This window comes from Pelophylax lessonae (assembly GCF_965119305.1).
Source record: "Pelophylax lessonae genome assembly, chromosome: 3".
Taxonomy (NCBI): domain Eukaryota; kingdom Metazoa; phylum Chordata; class Amphibia; order Anura; family Ranidae; genus Pelophylax; species Pelophylax lessonae.
Genome location: NC_138770.1, coordinates 271,711,020 through 271,732,035, shown reverse-complemented (window position 1 = coordinate 271,732,035; position 21,016 = coordinate 271,711,020). Strand labels below are relative to the sequence as shown.

General features: G+C 44.7%; 1 protein-coding gene across 1 annotated transcript; it reads right to left on the bottom strand.

The window, feature by feature from the left end:
- Window positions 1–17,055: 17,055 nt before the first annotated feature.
- LOC309550469 (uncharacterized protein) lies at window positions 17,056–18,762 on the bottom strand (the record flags this gene model as incomplete). Its single annotated transcript, XM_082250840.1, has 2 exons — window positions 17,056–18,132; window positions 18,610–18,762. The coding sequence occupies 2 exons, from the start codon at window positions 18,760–18,762 to the stop codon at window positions 17,056–17,058; spliced, it is 1,230 nt and encodes a 409-aa protein (XP_082106966.1).
- Between the last annotated feature and the right edge of the window lie 2,254 nt (window positions 18,763–21,016).

Here is a 21,016-nt window from a genome sequence, read left to right as displayed (position 1 = left end):
GATGTCCGTGTTCGACGGGTTCGGCCGAACTTTAAAAAAAAGTCCGGGTCCGTGTCCCGGACTTTTACCGAACTTTTCCCGGACACCGAACCCCATTGAAGTCAATGGGGACCCGAACTTTAAGGCACTAAAATGGCTCTAAAACACCAAAGGAAAGGGCTAGAGTGCTGCAAATGGCAGCAAAACGTAATTAAGAGCATGGCAAGTGCTCTGCAAACAAATGTGGATAGGGAAATAACTTAAAACAACAAAAAAAAACAGAAAAATAAAACAATGTTCTTCTTCATCTCTGAAGGACGAGGCCCATATGGAGTAGGAGGGAGGTTGAGGTGGTGGTGGATGTGGCGGTGACATAGGCGTGCGCACAGGGTGTGCTGGGTGTGCCTGGGCACACCCTAATCACCTAGGGCACATAGCATTGCCAGTGAGGAGATGGGAAAGATCTCCCTGGGACCTGCTCTGCTCTATTTCTCCTTGCCTACAGGTACATGGCCCCGATACATTACTCTCCCTGCTGGCAAACACATGCATGTGTATTTCAACTTTGGGGTGCACACCTTAATGCAATAGGCTGCGCACACCTATGGGCGGTGTAGGTGGAAGCGGCGGTGGAGGAGGACCAGGGCCGGATTAACAGCATCATGGGCTTGGTGCTGAGGATTTTGAAGGGCCTTAAGGGCCGTGCCTTGCCATGCACCCAGAGGAGGAAGGGTGCAGCCATGCATGCCTAATTCAACATGGGATGCTGTCTCTGAAGCCCATAAACACATCCATGCATCGCCAACTGTCCCTCCTTGTCCGGCCTTCACGCTGTGTGGGGAGGTTCTGAGGGTGCTGCCTGGGGAAGCGAGCATAGAAGCCAGACTTCTGTGTTTACAAGTGACAGAAGAGCGGTAACAGTGAATATGGCCAACCCGGGGCCTATATAAAAGGTAGGGGCCTGGAGCTGCAGCTCCAATAGCCCCTACATTAATCTGGCCCTGAGGAGGAGGACGAGGTAGCCAACACTGCTTCTTTTCAAAAATTTTAAATGAGGGTACACCCCAAAAGAGTGAGAAAGAGCAAAAATGGAACAATGGGTGGGTAAGGTCGGTATCCATTGCTATTCTGCATAAGGTACGGAAAAGTCCCGTGGGATCCATGCCTGGTTCATTTTAATGAACGTGAGCTTGTCCACATTGTCTCTGGACAGGCGGCTGCGCTTGTCTGTTATAACGCCCCCAGCCGTGCTAAATACCCGTTCAGATAATACACTGGCTGCAGGGCACGCCAGCACCTCCAAGGCGTAAAGGGCAAGCTCAGGCCATGTGCCCAATTTGGAGACCCAGAAGTTGAAGGGGGCAGACCCGTCATTCACTACATGTAGGCGTGTGCACACATACTGCTCCACCATGTTGGTAAAATGCTGCCTCCTGCTAAGACGTTCCATCTGAGCTGCTGGTGCTGCTGTTTGTTGTGGCGTGCTGACAAAGCTTTTCCACATTTCGGCCATGCTAACCCTGCCTTCTGAGGTGCTGGCGGTGCCCTGGTTGCGTTGGCGACCTCCTCCTCCTCCTCCTCTGCCTTGTGCTTCCACTGTGGCCCCGCTGTCAGATGGGAATGCCAGCAGCATGGCGTCTACCAGCGTGCGCTTGTACTCGCGCATCTTGCGATCGCGCTCCAGTGAGTGAATTAAGGACGGTACGTTGTCCTTGTAACGGGGATCCAGCAGCGTGGCCACCCAGTAATCAGCACAAGTTAGAATGTGGGCAACTCGGCGGTCGTTGTGGAGACACTGCAGCATGTAATCGCTCATGTGTGCCAGGCTGCCCAGAGGCGACGAAAGGCTGTCCTCTGTGGGAGGTGTATCGTCCGTGTCCTCTGTATCCCCCCAGCCACGCACCAGTGATGGCCATGAGCTGGCCTGGGTGCCACCCTGCTGTGAACATGGTTCCATCTCCTCCTCCAGCTCCTCCTCCTCCTCATCCTCCTCATCCTCCAGAACTGTGCCCCTGCTGGACAATTGCGTCCCTGGCGTTTGCGTGTGCAGGAACCCACCCTCGGAGCCCCTTGCGAATGACTGCCCTGAAAGCCTTGGAAATGTTACCTCTTCATCCTCCTCCTCCTCCTCATCCTGTGCCACATCCTCTTCCATCATCGCCCGAATTGTTTTTTCAAGGAGGCATAGAAGTGGGATAGTTAAGCTGAGAACGGCGTCATTGCCACTGGCCATGTTGGTGGAGTACTCAAAACAGCGCAACAAGGCACACAGGTCTCGCATGGAGGCCCAGTTATTGGTGGTGAAGTGGTGCTGTTCCGCAGAGCGACTCACGCGTGCGTGCTGCAGCTGAAACTCCACTATGGCCTGCTGCTGCTCGCACAGTCTTTCCAGCATGTGCAAGGTGGAGTTCCACCTTGTGGGCACGTCACATATGAGGCGGTGAGCGGGAAGGCCGAAGTTACGCTGCAGCGCTGCCAGGCGAGCAGCAGCAGGGTGAGAACGCCGAAAGTGCGCACAAACGGCCCGCACTTTCTGCAGCAGCTCTGACATATCGGGGTAGTTTTTAAGGAACCTCTGCACCACCAAATTCAGCACATGCGCCAGGCAAGGGATGTGCGTCAAACCGGCTAGGCCCAGAGCTGCTATGAGATTTCGCCCGTTATCGCACACCACCAGGCCGGGCTTGAGGCTCGCTGGCAGCAACCACTCATTTGTCTGCTGTTCCATGCTCCTCCACAACTCCTGCGCGGTGTGTGGTTTGTCCCCCAAACAGGCAAGTTGTAAAACTGCCTGCTGTCGTTTACCCCTGGCCGTGCTGAAGTTGGTGGTGAAGGTGTTACGCTGTCCGGATGAGGAGGCGGTAGAGGATGAGGAAGCGGAGTAGGAGGAGTTAGGAACAGGAGGCAAACTGAAGCGCCCTGCAATCCTCGGTGGTGGAAGGACATGCGCCAAATTGCTATCCGCCTCAGGCCCATCCGCCACTGCATTTACCCAGTGTGCCGTTAGGGAGATATAACACCCCTGACCGTGCTTACTGGTCCACGTATCCGTAGTTAGGTGGACCTTGGCACAGATGGCGTTGCGCAGTGCACACCTGATATTTTCCCCCACTTGGTTGTGCAGGGAAGGGATGGCTTGCCTGGAAAAGTAGTGGCGGCTGGGCACGACGTACTGTGGGACAGCCACCGACATAAGGTTTTTAAAACTGTGCGTCTCCACCAGACGGAATGACAGCATTTCAAAGGCCAATAATTTTGAAATGCTGGCATTCAGGGCCAGGGATCGCGGGTGGGTAGGGGGGTACTTCCTCTTCCTCTCAAGTGTTTGGGAGATGGAAAGCTGAACGCTTCCACGGGACATTGTGGAGATGGTTGTTGGTGACCCAGGTGGTGGTGTTGCTGACAGATCGTCTGTTTGCGGGGTGGCAGGTGCCGGTATCACTACAGATGTGGCTGGAGCGGCCGAGACTGCAGCAGAAGAGGAAGCAGGATGAGCCAGAGACGTTTCTTGGTTTTGAAGGTGTGTACTCCACTGCAGCTCGTGCTTTGCACTTAGATGCCTGATCATGCAGGTTGTGCTCAGGTTGAGAAGGTTTATGCCTCGCTTCAAGCTCTGATTGCACAGGGTGCAAACCACTCGTGTCCTGTCATCAGCACATTTTCTAAAGAACTTCCACGCTAGAGAACTCCTTTGAGCTGACTTTGGTGCGCTCGTTCCCTTGCTGCGTTGGGCAGTAGCGGGCGTAGTGTCTAGGGCACGGCCGCTCCGCTTCTGCACCCTGCTCCCTCTTCTGCTGTGCTGGTGGCTCTGTGCGACCACCGCCTCTTCCTCCAAACTACTCAGGTCACCTGCATGACGTTCATTCCATGTGGGGTCGAGGACCTCATCGTCCTCCACATCATCTTCCACCCAGTCTTCACCCCTGCCCTCCTTGTCGGTCTCCACAATGCTGAACGCCGCAGCAGTTGGCACCTGCGTTTCGTCATCATCGGAGACGTGCTGCGATGATCCTTGCATGTACTCATCTTGAGAAATAAGTGGTTGGGCATCGCTGCACTCAATCTCTTCCACTTCTGGGGCAGGGCTAGGTGGATGGCCCTGGGAAACCCTGCTGACAGAGTCCTCAAAAAGAATAAGAGACTGCTGTATGGCTTGGGGCTCAGACTGCTGGCCTGATTTGCAAGGGGGTGAGGTGAAAGACGGTTGGACATTGGCTGCAGGTGCCAACTCTGACCTTTCTGCAGTAGACTGGGTGGGAGACAATGTGAAGGAACTGGAGGCACTGTCAGCAGCAAACCAATCTACTATCGCCTCAACTTGTTCTGGCCTCATCACTTCTAGGGGCGTTTGATGCCCTACCAAATACTGATGCAGGTTCTGTCGCCTACTCACACTTGAGGAAGGTGTTTCACTTGTGCGTGTAGCTGGCACAGATCGACCACGTCCTCTCCTTGCAACAGGAGCTCTACCAGCAGCACCACGACCCAGGCCACGGCCCTTATTTGACGGTCTCCTCATATTTCTGTAATTTAAGATCTTGCCCTAGAAAGGTTTTTATTGAATAGCGGAATAGGAAATATGATCCAAAAAAGTGTATGTATCTCGCACGTACAAAACCACACTAGGCCCCAATTACTATTGTTTCTACCCCTAAAAGGATGGATGAGGAGTAGGAGGAGTATGGAACAGACAGCACCCTCAAATCTTCAGAAGTATGAGATGAACCCCAAAAACTTGGAAAGGTGGATCTCACACGTACCGACACAGACTATCCCGCAATTCAATTGATCCTCAAAGGTTTTTATTGAATAGCGGAATAGGAAATATGATCAAAAAAAGTGTATGTATCTCGCACGTACACAACCACACTAGGCCCCAATTACTATTGTTTGTACCCCTAAAAGGATGGATGAGGAGTAGGAGGAGGAGTATGGAACAGGCAGCACCCTCAAATCTTCAGAAGTATGAGATGAACCCCAAAAACTTGGAAAGGTGGATCTCACACGTACCGACACAGACTATCCCGCAATTCAATTGATCCTCAAAGGTTTTTATTGAATAGCGGAATAGGAAATATGATCAAAAAAAGTGTATGTATCTCGCACGTACACAACCACACTAGGCCCCAATTACTATTGTTTGTACCCCTAAAAGGATGGTTGAGCAGTAGGAGCAGGAGTATGGAACAGGCAGCACCCTCAAATCTTCAGAAGTATGAGATGAACCCCAACAACTTGGAAAGGTGGATCTCACACGTACCGACACAGACTATCTCGCAATTGAATTGATCCCCAAAGGTTTTAATTGAATAGCGGAATAGAAAATATGATCAAAAAGAAAGTGTATGTATCTCGCACGTACACCACCACACTAGGCCCCAACTACTATTGTTTGTACCCCTAAAAGGATGGTTGAGCAGTAGGAGGAGGAGTATGGAACAGGCAGCACCCTCAAATCTTCAGAAGTATGAGATGAACCCCAAAAACTTGGAAAGGTGGATCTCTCTCACACGTACCAACACAGACTATCCCCCAATTTAACTGATCCCCAAAGGTTTTTGATTAAATAGCGGAATAGAAAATATGATCCAAAAAAAGTGTATGTATATCACACGTACACAACCACACTAGGCCCCAATTACTATTGTTTGTACCCCTAAAAGGCTAGATGAGGAGTAGGGGGGGTATGGAACAGGCAGCACCCTCAAACCTTCAGAAGTATGAGATGAACCCCAACAACTTGGAAAGGTGGATCTCTCTCACACGTACCAACACAGACTATCCCCCAATTTAACTGATCCCCAAAGGTTTTTGATTAAATAGCGGAATAGAAAATATGATCCAAAAAAAGTGTATGTATATCACACGTACACAACCACACTGGGCCCCAATTACTATTGTTTGTACCCCTAAAAGGCTAGATGAGGAGTAGGGGGAGTATGGAACAGGCAGCACCCTCAAACCTTCAGAAGTATGAGATGAACCCCAACAACTTGGAAAGGTGGATCTCTCTCACACGTACCAACACAGACTATCCCCCAATTTAACTGATCCCCAAAGGTTTTTGATTAAATAGCGGAATAGAAAATATGATCCAAAAAAAGTGTATGTATATCACACGTACACAACCACACTAGGCCCCAATTACTATTGTTTGTACCCCTAAAAGGCTAGATGAGGAGTAGGGGGGGTATGGAACAGGCAGCACCCTCAAACCTTCAGAAGTATGAGATGAACCCCAACAACTTGGAAAGGTGGATCTCTCTCACACGTACCAACACAGACTATCCCCCAATTTAACTGATCCCCAAAGGTTTTTGATTAAATAGCGGAATAGAAAATATGATCCAAAAAAAGTGTATGTATATCACACGTACACAACCACACTAGGCCCCAATTACTATTGTTTGTACCCCTAAAAGGCTAGGAGTAGGGGGAGTATGGAACAGGCAGCACCCTCAAACCTTCAGAAGTATGAGATGAACCCCAACAACTTGGAAAGGTGGATCTCTCTCACACGTACCAACACAGACTATCCCCCAATTTAACTGATCCCCAAAGGTTTTTGATTAAATAGCGGAATAGAAAATATGATCCAAAAAAAGTGTATGTATATCACACGTACACAACCACACTAGGCCCCAATTACTATTGTTTGTACCCCTAAAAGGCTAGGAGTAGGGGGAGTATGGAACAGGCAGCACCCTCAAACCTTCAGAAGTATGAGATGAACCCCAACAACTTGGAAAGGTGGATCTCTCTCACACGTACCAACACAGACTATCCCCCAATTTAACTGATCCCCAAAGGTTTTTGATTAAATAGCGGAATAGAAAATATGATCCAAAAAAAGTGTATGTATATCACACGTACACAACCACACTAGGCCCCAATTACTATTGTTTGTACCCCTAAAAGGCTAGGAGTAGGGGGAGTATGGAACAGGCAGCACCCTCAAACCTTCAGAAGTATGAGATGAACCCCAACAACTTGGAAAGGTGGATCTCTCTCACACGTACCAACACAGACTATCCCCCAATTTAACTGATCCCCAAAGGTTTTTGATTAAATAGCGGAATAGAAAATATGATCCAAAAAAAGTGTATGTATATCACACGTACACAACCACACTAGGCCCCAATTACTATTGTTTGTACCCCTAAAAGGCTAGATGAGGAGTAGGGGGAGTATGGAACAGGCAGCACCCTCAAACCTTCAGAAGTATGAGATGAACCCCAACAACTTGGAAAGGTGGATCTCTCTCACACGTACCAACACAGACTATCCCCCAATTTAACTGATCCCCAAAGGTTTTTGATTAAATAGCGGAATAGAAAATATGATCCAAAAAAAGTGTATGTATATCACACGTACACAACCACACTAGGCCCCAATTACTATTGTTTGTACCCCTAAAAGGCTAGATGAGGAGTAGGGGGGGTATGGAACAGGCAGCACCCTCAAACCTTCAGAAGTATGAGATGAACCCCAACAACTTGGAAAGGTGGATCTCTCTCACACGTACCAACACAGACTATCCCCCAATTTAACTGATCCCCAAAGGTTTTTGATTAAATAGCGGAATAGAAAATATGATCCAAAAAAAGTGTATGTATATCACACGTACACAACCACACTAGGCCCCAATTACTATTGTTTGTACCCCTAAAAGGCTAGGAGTAGGGGGAGTATGGAACAGGCAGCACCCTCAAACCTTCAGAAGTATGAGATGAACCCCAACAACTTGGAAAGGTGGATCTCTCTCACACGTACCAACACAGACTATCCCCCAATTTAACTGATCCCCAAAGGTTTTTGATTAAATAGCGGAATAGAAAATATGATCCAAAAAAAGTGTATGTATATCACACGTACACAACCACACTAGGCCCCAATTACTATTGTTTGTACCCCTAAAAGGCTAGGAGTAGGGGGAGTATGGAACAGGCAGCACCCTCAAACCTTCAGAAGTATGAGATGAACCCCAACAACTTGGAAAGGTGGATCTCTCTCACACGTACCAACACAGACTATCCCCCAATTTAACTGATCCCCAAAGGTTTTTGATTAAATAGCGGAATAGAAAATATGATCCAAAAAAAGTGTATGTATATCACACGTACACAACCACACTAGGCCCCAATTACTATTGTTTGTACCCCTAAAAGGCTAGGAGTAGGGGGAGTATGGAACAGGCAGCACCCTCAAACCTTCAGAAGTATGAGATGAACCCCAACAACTTGGAAAGGTGGATCTCTCTCACACGTACCAACACAGACTATCCCCCAATTTAACTGATCCCCAAAGGTTTTTGATTAAATAGCGGAATAGAAAATATGATCCAAAAAAAGTGTATGTATATCACACGTACACAACCACACTAGGCCCCAATTACTATTGTTTGTACCCCTAAAAGGCTAGATGAGGAGTAGGGGGGGTATGGAACAGGCAGCACCCTCAAACCTTCAGAAGTATGAGATGAACCCCAACAACTTGGAAAGGTGGATCTCTCTCACACGTACCAACACAGACTATCCCCCAATTTAACTGATCCCCAAAGGTTTTTGATTAAATAGCGGAATAGAAAATATGATCCAAAAAAAGTGTATGTATATCACACGTACACAACCACACTAGGCCCCAATTACTATTGTTTGTACCCCTAAAAGGCTAGGAGTAGGGGGAGTATGGAACAGGCAGCACCCTCAAACCTTCAGAAGTATGAGATGAACCCCAACAACTTGGAAAGGTGGATCTCTCTCACACGTACCAACACAGACTATCCCCCAATTTAACTGATCCCCAAAGGTTTTTGATTAAATAGCGGAATAGAAAATATGATCCAAAAAAAGTGTATGTATATCACACGTACACAACCACACTAGGCCCCAATTACTATTGTTTGTACCCCTAAAAGGCTAGATGAGGAGTAGGGGGAGTATGGAACAGGCAGCACCCTCAAATCTTCAGAAGTATGAGATTGTGTTCACTGTACCCCACAAAGATTGAGTTCACTGCACCCCACAATGATTGTGTTCACTGCACCCCACAAAGATTGTGTTCACTGCACCTCACAAAGATTGTGTTCACTGTACCCCCCAAAGATTGTGTTCACTGCACCCCACAAAGATTCTGTTCACTGTACCCCACAAAGATTGTGTTCACTGCACCCTAAAAGGATGTTGTTCACTGCACCCCACAAAGATTGTGTTCACTGCACCCTAAAAGGATGTTGTTCACTGCACCCCAAAAAGATTGTGTTCACTGTACCCCCCCAAAGATTGTGTTCACTGCACCCCACAAAGATTGTGTTCACTGCACCCCAAAAAGATTGTGTTCACTGTACCCCCCAAAGATTGTGTTCACTGCACCCCAAAAAGATTGTGTTCACTGTACCCCCCAAAGATTGTGTTCACTGCACCCCACAAAGATTCTGTTCACTGTACCCCACAAAGATTGTGTTCACTGCACCCCAAAAAGATTGTGTTCACTGTACCCCCCCAAAGATTGTGTTCACTGCACCCCACAAAGATTCTGTTCACTGCACCCCACAAAGGATTTTGTTCACTGCACCCCAAAAAGATTGTGTTCACTGCACCCCAAAAAGGATTTTGATCACTGCACCCCAAAAAGGATGTTGTTCACTGCACCCCAAAAATGATTGTGTTCACTGCACCCCAAAAAGATTGTGTTCACTGCACCCCACAAAGATTGTGTTCACTGCACCCCAACAAGATTGTGTTCACTGTACCCCCCAAAGATTGTGTTCACTGCACCCCACAAAGATTCTGTTCACTGTACCCCACAAAGATTGTGTTCACTGCACCCCAAAAAGATTGTGTTCACTGCACCCCAAAAAGGATGTTGTTCACTGCACCCCAAAAAGGATGTTGTTCACTCCACCCCAAAAAGATTGTGTTCACTGCACCCCACAAAGATTGTGTTCACTGCACCCCAAAAAGATTGTGTTCACTGCACCCCAAAAATGATTTTGTTCACTGCACCCCAAAAAGGATTTTGTTCACTGCACCCCAAAAAGGATGTTGTTCACTCCACCCCAAAAAGATTGTGTTCACTGCACCCCAAAAAGATTGTGTTCACTGCACCCCACAAAGGATTTTGTTCACTGCACCCCAAAAAGATTGTGTTCACTGCACCCCAAAAAGGATGTTGTTCACTGCACCCCAAAAAGGATTTTGTTCACTGCACCCCAAAAAGATTGTGTTCACTGCACCCCACAAAGGATTTTGTTCACTGCACCCCACAAAGATTGTGTTCACTGCACACCAAAAAGGATTGTGTTCACTGCACCCCAAAAAGATTTTGTTCACTGCACCCCAAAAAGATTGTGTTCACTGCAGCCCAAAAAGATTGTGTTCACTGCAGCCCAAAAAGATTGTGTTCACTGCAGCCCAAAAAGATTGTGTTCACTGCAGCCCAAAAAGATTGTGTTCACTGCAGCCCAAAAAGATTGTGTTCACTGCAGCTCACACACAGAAAAATGGATGTGGATCACTGACACCTGCCTATCTCCAATCCCACACCACACAGCAATATCGATTGTAGTTTGTAGAACACAGTTTCCCTAAAATTCAGCAGACTCTGTCCCTAACAGGATTGAGAAGAGATCGTAGATCAGGATTGAGTGCAGATTCACCCCACCCCCCACACAGCAATATCGATTGTAGTTTGTAGAAGACACTGACCCTATAATTCAGCAGACTCTATCCCTAAAATGCCTACAACTCGCCCTGCCTAAACACTCCGACCTGTCCCTCAATTCTATCCGGACACAAATGGTTTTTTCCTGCCTATCTTTCCCTAATCAGCAGCCAGCACATTGATGTGTGCTCTGTCCCTTAGCTAAGCAGCAGAATGACGCTGCTGCGGCGGCTGCCTCGAACTTATAAAGACTTGGTCACATGCTTCAGACGGCCAATCACAGCTACTAAGACATTTGCAGGCATGGCTGGGATGGCTTAAGGCACACCAGTTAAACGATTGTTGATTGGCTGTTGAAAGCCCGCCATGAAAAGAGCGCCAAAGCATGCAAAACCCGGAAATAAAACGACCGAACACGGATTTTTACCCGAACATACAGTAAAGTGTCCGTGTCCGTGTTCGGGTAAAAAAAATCCAATTATTCGGTACGAACACGAATAATACAGTCCGTGTTCGCTCAACACTACTCAGGAGGATGCTCATCCTGACATGAAGCAGAGGCAGGCAAAATAAACAAATAAGGAGCAGATAAGAACCTGATAGAGGGCAAGAAGGAAATAAAATTGGCTCTTAAGGAAGATATACTTACACTTGCTGTCACATTGATTGGAAATGTGGATGTTTTGGATTTTTTGGATTGCAGTGCCTTTGACAGAAAAATGAAAGGAACGAATAAAAATGGAAACAACATAATGAAGTAAAAAAGTAGTTGTAACAAGACAGGAAACAGGCATAAATAAAAATGAATTAACCTACAAATTTGGCAAATATTATCTTAAGCTAAGGCTAGTGCTAGGCACAATAATAAGGCATAAAATTTTTTTCAAACGCTTTGAAATGAATAAAAAAAGTAGCCAGAGCTATGAAGGTATTATGTTTGGAATTTTTTAGTTCCATTGTGATATGGTTCAGTCTCACCGACCCAGTCTATTAGATAATCAGACTTTACATGAATACTTAATGCTCATTACACCTTCAGACTGCACAGCACCTGGTTACAAATATAATTTGATTATTAAGCTACAAATATTGAAGTATGACTTAGCTTTGAATTTTAATTATGTTACTTTGCCCTTTCAACCTCTCCCCATACATTACTTAAGTTACAAGCTATCCTGCATTTGATCTAGTTTAAGATATGAAATTGTGCATTCATTAATCATTTATTCACCTATCCAAAGGAAACCCCTAAATGATAGTAGTTCACAATCCACAAAAGAACTATGATCTGATCTTCTTTCACGTATTTAACAAGTTATGCTTATAGGGAATATTATGTTATGTATAAAGGTTCAACAGATTTTATCTGACGATGACACTCTTGATACTTTGCTTATAAATTCTAATTTGTTCAATAAGGCTGTTTGGAAATGGATGTAATACATTCTAGCCACGATGTACTCAACTGTATTACAAGAAGCATTATTTATAGGTTCATTAGCAAGGATGATAGTTGGATTAATAATTTCAGGTGTTAAAACTAAACATATTATGTTGCTTACTATGCAATTTTTAATTTCCAGAAAAACAAAATTACTCTTTGTGCCATGACATGATGACAGCTTTTCAGTTAGGTAGCACAGAACATAAAACTGCCTTCCTAGATTAAGTTTACCAGGCTACAGTATTTTGCAGTACCTAATACAATTTGTTGTCATGAAAGAGAAGACAGCATAAAGATGAACTGAAAACATAATTATTTTTTACTTTACTTCAGATGGGGAACAAACTACCACTTAAGCCTCACCACAGATATATTACACATAACAAGTTCTCTTGAGAGACATGGCAGGAAAGCTGTTAAGCTTTCAGACCTAATGCTGAATGGCTGAACTCCTGTGGGCATTCTTATAGTTTTAAAATAGATGTGCCCTGTAAAGAATTCCTATGCAACCTTCCAAGAAAACAGAATCACAGCTTTCTCTAGAATTAGATTTTTTTTTTGTTAAAAAAAAATAATAATTTACATGATGTAAACAGTGTTTTAAATATTTTACTTTGAAGACAGTAGTGATGATACTAAAAGGAGAAATACAGTACAGTTTGTGCTTTTCAGTTTAATATTGACTTTGATGCTTAACTGGAGCTGTATACTTACCATCATGAAAAAAGATAGTGAAGTAAAAGGGATCATTCACACTGTGGTTAAAAGGAGCCCTATGGCAGGCAAAATTGACCCATGTCAACTACTCCTTAAATAATGGGTGTAAATGTGTAGACTGAACTAATTGACTCATCTCCAAGATCAGAAGAAGTTATTTGATTTTGGTTCCCCCGTTACTATGGTTTTGTTGCAAATCTTGTAGTTTGAGATTCCAATTCGTGGAAAGTTTGCTTTCTTTAAGTCACATGACCTTTTACTGACACAGACATTCCCACTGTGGTTATTAGGAGCCCTATGGCAGGCAGTATTGATCCATGTCAACTACTTCTTGAATAATGGGTGTAAATGTGTTAGACTGAACTAATGGCGCTTTTCCACTGCATAGAACCGTACCGGCTCGGCACGCTTTTGTGCTTTTCCACTGCGGTACCGCATGGTATAGGGTCGGAACGGTTCGGTACGGTACGGTATAGGTTTGCTTTTCCACTGCATGGAACCGAACGGTACGGCCCTGAAAAACAGTACCTACTCGATTGTGGTTCCAAGCGTACCGTACCGGTACTAAAATCCACAACCCCTCCCATGCAGCCTGATTGGTCCTCACTACAAGGCAGTGATTGGTCAATAAATCACTGTCATTGTTTATGCGACACCACTGCAGGGAGAAGCGTGTGTTGAGAGGCCATAGGATTGTGAGTAGATACAGAAGAGGTTCATGTTCTTTTATGTGGGGAGGGCGCACCATGTACCACCACTCAGGGGCACTGGCCTTAAAAAGTAGTAGCAGGTAATAAAACACCTCCTGTGTTCCAGCACACAGCAAAAGCCTGAAATGGCATTGTAGTGAGAAATGTGTTAACCCCCCAATGACCTGTCTGCTGTGTTATGTTCCAGGCTCAGCATTCTTCATTAAATGTGCTACAGCAAAAGTGACATAAAAATAAAGATACCCTATTGCTGACAAATGTTTCTCTGCCTGCTAAAAAAGAAGAAATGGCTCCTAGAAATGGCTCATGCAAAGGTCCCCCAAAATAAAGAGCAGACCCCCTTTTTTTTTTTTTTTAATGAAGCCATCATAGAAATGTAATTTATTGGCCAATTAAACACTTTTTTGTGTCAGTCATTGCTCCTTTGCTGAATGTAATTTTTGCATTGGTACCAGTGCTCTGCCCCCATGCTATTTTTTTAAACCCCTTTGACTAGTAACCCATAAAATTAACATTTTAGTTCAATGGGGTCTTGACATCCATTCCCCTGTGCAATTCCCTTAACCCTGCTGGAACTGCACTGAACAGGTTAAAGATCTCAGGGTTGTGTTCTGTCAGACTGTACTGTCACACTGTACTCCACTGTCACACTGTACTGTCACACTGTACTCCACTGTCACACTGTATTCCACTGTCACACTGTACTGTCACACTGTACTCCACTGTCACACTGTATTCCACTGTACTGTCACGCTGTACTGTCACACTGTACTCCACTGTCACACTGTATTCCACTGTCTCACTGTACTGTCACACTGTACTCCACTGTCACACTGTACTGTCACACTGTATTCCACTGTCTCACTGTACTGTCACACTGTACTCCACTGTCTCACTGTACTGTCACACTGTACTCCACTGTCACACTGTACTGTCACACTGTACTCCACTGTCACACTGTATTCCACTGTCTCACTGTACTGTCACACTGTACTCCACTGTCACACTGTACTGTCACACTGTATTCCACTGTCTCACTGTACTGTCACACTGTACTCCACTGTCTCACTGTACTGTCACACTGTACTCCACTGTCACACTGTACTGTCACACTGTACTCCACTGTCACACTGTATTCCACTGTCTCACTGTACTGTCACACTGTACTCCACTGTCACACTGTACTGTCACACTGTATTCCACTGTCTCACTGTACTGTCACACTGTACTCCACTGTCACACTGTATTCCACTGTCTCACTGTACTGTCACACTGTACTCCACTGTCACACTGTATTCCACTGTCTCACTGTACTGTCACACTGTACTCCACTGTCACACTGTACTGTCACACTGTATTCCACTGTCTCACTGTACTGTCACACTGTACTCCACTGTCTCACTGTACTGTCACACTGTACTCCACTGTCACACTGTACTGTCACACTGTACTCCACTGTCACACTGTATTCCACTGTCTCACTGTACTGTCACACTGTACTCCACTGTCACACTGTACTGTCACACTGTATTCCACTGTCACACTGTACTGTCACACTGTACTCCACTGTCTCACTGTACTGTCACACTGTACTGTCACACTGTACTGTCACACTGTACTCCACTGTCACACTGTATTCCACTGTCTCACTGTACTGTCACACTGTACTCCACTGTCACACTGTACTCCACTGTCACACTGTATTCCACTGTCTCACTGTACTGTCACACTGTACTCCACTGTCACACTGTACTGTCACACTGTATTTATAACAATTTTCACTGCTGCCATGGCTTGTGTCTAATCCCCAGATTGCCAACAGATTCGCTGCCAGACCAGAAGTGAGCCCAAAGGATGTCTGAAAATTGGTCAATGGAGGAGGTGCAGACATTCCTTTCATTGTTAGCTGAGGAGTGGATACAACGAGAGCTGGATGGGGCGACCAGGAATGAAAAAATCTTTCTTGAACTTTCTCAGCTGCTGGCCACACACGGCTACCACCGCACCTCTAAGCAGTGCAGGGACAAATTAAAAAAATTAAAAAGTGATTATAGAACTGTAAAGGACCACAACAGCCGGAGTGGTTCAAACCGGAAAAAATGGAAATGGTTTGAACAAATGGACGCTATTTACGGTAGTAGACCGGCAAGCAATGGAAGGGAGGGTGCCCTGGACTCATCTGCGGTGTTGTTGGAGAACACGGAAGATGGTAAGTGATCACAGTTGACCGTCTGTTTTAAAGCTTGCTTTTCCTGTGTGTGTGTGTGTATATATATATATATATATATATATATATATATATATATATAAAATGTGTATTTATGATTTTGTTTTTTCTTTCAGATTTGTTAACTATTGATTCTTCTGCGCTTTCACCATGGAATGAGGACTCATCTTCACAAGTGGGTGCAGCAGTGTCGCCACCAGTACGACCACCAACACCAGCACGGACACCAACACCTTCAACCTCCGTCAACAGCGCAGCATCAGAGCGTGTTGTCTCAGGTATAATATATATATGTTCACACACACACACATACATCTATTGATTTTTTTTCCAAAACAACACTTTAATTTTTCTTCTTTTTTGTCCAGGCAAGAGGAAACGGAGCCAGGAGCATGCTGCTATTTTAAAAGACATGCAGGTGGCTGATATTGAGCAGCAGGAGCTTAACCGGGCACAGAGGGAGCGCCATGTACAAATGGCAATTGAGGAGGCCCGGCTAGCAAGGGAACAGGAAGCGGCCTTAAGGATGCAGGAAAATTCCCAAACGGCTGCATTCAACCAAGCCTTCCTCAATGTCATGGGTATGCTTGCACAGGCGCTGAGTGGCCGGCGAGACCAGAATTCTCAGCCATAACCCATGCAGTACATATTGCAAAAAAATACAAAAAAAACAGTTTGCTACACCTTTTAGCGTTTTAATGTTTTATATTTTTACATTTTTGTACCTGGTTTTGTACAATAAAAATCCAAAACAGTGGACAAACATGTGTAGTTCATTGCTTTTAGATTAATTTAATATTGTATTTGAATGTACTGTAACAATTGCTACTGAAAGCATATTTACTATAAAAAAAAAAGGAAAGCAAAACATTATACACGTGGCAGGAGGTGACCAAAAAAAAATAAAAAATAGATGTATACATATAATATTTGCATGTAAATATTTCTGCCCATTGATGTCTCATTTTTTTTTCCTTTTAAAACAAACTTTTTATTGTGGTATGGTGATTTGACAGTTCATCAGCACGGGAGGTGAGAAGGCTATCATCAGCACCGAGCATCGTTGCTGACCACACCACCTGCTACTGTACACATTCCTTCAGCTTACCAACTTGACATAGCAGGTATACAGTAGCAAGTGCTGTGGTCAGCAGCGATGCTCGGTGGTGATGATAAAGCCTTCTCACCTTCCGTGCTGATGATCGGTGAAATCACCATACCACAACCCCTTGAATAATTAAAGCACGTTAAAAGAAAAAAAAAAAGGGAAGCTAGACATTATACTTGGAACTATTTTTGCTATAGCTTGACAGGAGTCAACTATTCAAGTAACGCATCAGAGCCTCACGTACATCCCTGCCCTCTTCCTCTACAGCCTGTGCCAGTGCCACTACAGGCTCTGGTACAGAAGGTGAATCCCATGAACTCTCATAGGCTTCTCCATGACTCTCACAAAGGTTATGTAGTGCACAACAAGTCTGGACCATAGATTTCACAAGGTCAACTGCACAGTCATTTCTTTTCATAAGGCAACGCCATCTTCCTTTTAATCTACCAAATGCATTTTCTACCACTACACGTGCTCTGGAGATTTTCATGTTGTACACCTGCTGTTCTGTTGTCAGCCGTCCAGTGTCACTGAATGGTTTTATGAGCCACTGCTGCAAGGGATAGGCAGAATCTCCTAGGATGTAGTAGCCAACATTCACACCACCAATGTTTCTAGTGTTAGTTGGTTTGTGTGTTCCACGAATTAACAGATCCCACAGTGTGGACAGTCTCAAAACCCGAGCATCATGCATGCTTCCAGGCAGCCCAGTAAAAACATTCCAGAAGAGTCCCTTTCCATCAACAACACCTTGAAGGATGATGGAGTGCCAGCCTTTACGGTTGAAATAGTCACAGTGATAGTCCTGTGGTGCTATGATGGGTATGTGAGATCCATCAATAGCACCAATGCACTGTGGAAGCCCCCACCTGTTCTCATTGTAGGCAGCTATTTCTTTAAACTTCTCCTGATCTGGAAAACGAATTTGTTCTGGTACCAACAAAATCTCTGCTGCTGCACAGAAATCATGGACACATCGACAAACAGTTGTTATGCTTACACCAAACAGATGTCCAACACTTCTGTACTCAGAGCCAGTTGCGAGCTTCCACAGTGCAATGGCTACTCTCTTCTTTAAAGGAACACAAACACGAAAGTTTGTGTCATGTCTTTCCATCACTGGACGCACTTTGTTGCACAAGTAGGCAAATGTTTCTTCTGACATTCGAAAGTTCTCCAGCCACTGAGTGTTTGTAAAATTGGGAACAATGACATCCCACCAATCAGAAGCTCGGTTTACAGTCCAAACAGAAGGTCTGTGGCGGCGACTTTGCAGCATAAGGATCTGAAATACACAGAATACTCATTTTAACAAATGATATCACACACACATATAACACACACACATACCACACACACACACATACCACACACACACACACATACCACACACACACATACCACACACACACATACCACACACACACACATACCACACACACATACCACACACACACACACATACCACACACACACATAACACACACACATAACACACACACACATACCACACACACACATACCACACACACATACCACACACACATACCACACACACATAACACACACATACCACACACACATACCACACACACATACCACACACACATAACACACACACACACATACCACACACACATACCACACACACATACCACACACACATAACACACACATACCACACACACACACACATACCACACACACACACATAACACGGCACTTGCAGTGGAAAAGTGCCAAAAACAGTGCTAAAGCTTACCCTTGTGCGCCGCTGAGCAAACCTGTCATCATCATCTTTACTTTGTTGTAGGAGTTCCCATACTCTCTTGTTTTTTTCTGCAGTATTTAGCTTTGCTGCCATCAGCCTCCTTTGTAAAAAGAGTCTTCGCCGAGTGGTGAAAAGAATCCACATGCCGAGAATCAGGAACACCATTCCCTCCATAGGCTCCATTGCTGTGTCTCCTTGCTGTGTCTCCTTAAGATGATGTCACGGCAGTAGAGGCGGTGCAACTACAGAGTAATCCTGCCCACAACTTATCAGTACTATACACAGTGGAAAAGCAAACCTATACCGTACCGTACCGAACCGTTCCGACACTATACCATGCGGTACTGCAGTGGAAAAGCAAACCGGGCCAAGCAGGGCCGAGTAGAGCCGAGCCGGTACGAGCTGGTACTTGCAGTGGAAAAGTGCCATAATTGACTAATTTCCAAGATCAGAAGTAGTTATTTCATTTTGGTTCCCCGTTACTATGGTTTTGTTGCAAATTCTGTAATTTGAGATTCCCATTCCTGGAAAGCTTGCTTTCTTTAAGTCACATGACCTTTTACTGACACAGATGTCAGAACTGAACCTTAGGACCTGCCCTTATGTCCACTGCAGTTTCATGGGCTATACGTTTATTGTTGCTTTAGCAACCAAAAACTTACAGCTATCTGGTGCCCAAGACTGCCTAGAATTATTAATATACATGATCGGCAGCTAGCAAGCTACTTATCACATCCATTTATAAAGTATTTGTGCTCTTTCCACCCTGATACTGCCACTCTCGCTCTTCTTCTTTTTTTTTTTTTTTTCAAAACATATTGTTATTAAAAAAAGAAAGAATGAATTACAGCAGTTCAACAATAGAACTTACATAGGGTGATACAATATCCAATATCAAAAATATCAGAGTAATGGGGTAAAAGAAAGATTTTAGAACAAAAATCAATGTATATGTGACCTGGCCATTAAAATGAAAAAGTCCAAGAAAGACACGTACATAAAATATTGCATAGTACATAGTGTGTTTCTTATATCACCGCTTAGATGTCTTAGATAAACCAGCACCAGATTAATAAGAGAAGGTTAGTCTGTTTATAGTGTTTGAGTTTTGACTTGCTATCGGAGCTGATGTCCTACAAACTCATCTTTTAGCAGACCTAAATCCTTTCCCAGAGGGTAAAGGGATGATGTTGTTTGGCATGTGAGGGTTTCAGGAACAAAGTGCATAAATTTGGTGGGTATATATTTGGTCAATTAAGTCCTCATATTTACGAATAGCTCCTGGGGTTGAAATAGGTCTATGTTAGACCTATGTAATTTCACATTAGGTATAAATGATTTTGTAATAGAAGAGAAGAAGAAAATGAAGAGAAAAAAAATTAGGGAGGGGGATAAGATGTATGTTGGGTGGATGACACCTAGAGCGATGACGGGGGTTTGGGGTTAGTCAATTATGTTTCAGATGATTCGAAAAATGTTATGGTACGAAACTAAGTCTTATATGATTATTAATCATGGAAAAGCGTGGGAGGATAACTCCTCATGGATGTGTGTAAAACCAGTAGTTTCTGTGCCCTAATGTGTGGGGTCGTGGGGGGATGTTCCGCATTCTTGAAGGTACTCATCAGTTGATTTAAAGTGGAGCCAACAAGCCCATATGTGAGTGAATTTAGAAGGTGCATCTTTAGCGATGGCAATGAGTTCTTCCAAATCAGCTAACTTGTTAATTATGTTATACCATTCACGTAGAGAGGGGGCTTTGTGGGTTCCCAATGTGTGGGTATGCACATTTTGGCGGCATTCACCATCATCATGGCTAGTGATTTAAAGTATGAGGTAGAAGTTACCGGGTTGTGGTGGAGAAGGTATAGAGTTGGGGAGAAATTTAGTTTATATGTTGTCACTCTGGTTATTTTGTCATGAACTGCAATCCAAAAGGGTTGTATGTGTGTGAAATTCCATTGAATATGCAATAAAGTACCAGTTGCTTGATGACAACACCAGAAGCTTTGCGAAAGGGATGGGTCAAGTTTGTGCAGTAAAGCAGGTGTGGGATACCATGGGGGCATAGGTTTGAAACCATTTTCTTGGATCCAGACATTCATCAATCCTTTATGAATGATTTGGTAAATGTGTTCCCAGTCTGCACAGAAGAGTTTGAGTTGTAAGTCTCCATCCCAGGTTTTATATTCCTTACCTGCGTCAGCAGGCTTGTTTGCCCATAGAAAAGCCATGAGTTGGGAAAATAACATGTTTCTGGGGCCCAGGTTTGGAGCATAGCATCTCGAAGGGAGTAAGCACTTGTGACACAGAGTCTGAGTGAAAGAAGGAAGCGGTGGAGTTGCATTTAGGTCCATGGGTTCACATGGGTTTCTGTCCAGTGGGAGCTAATGTGTTC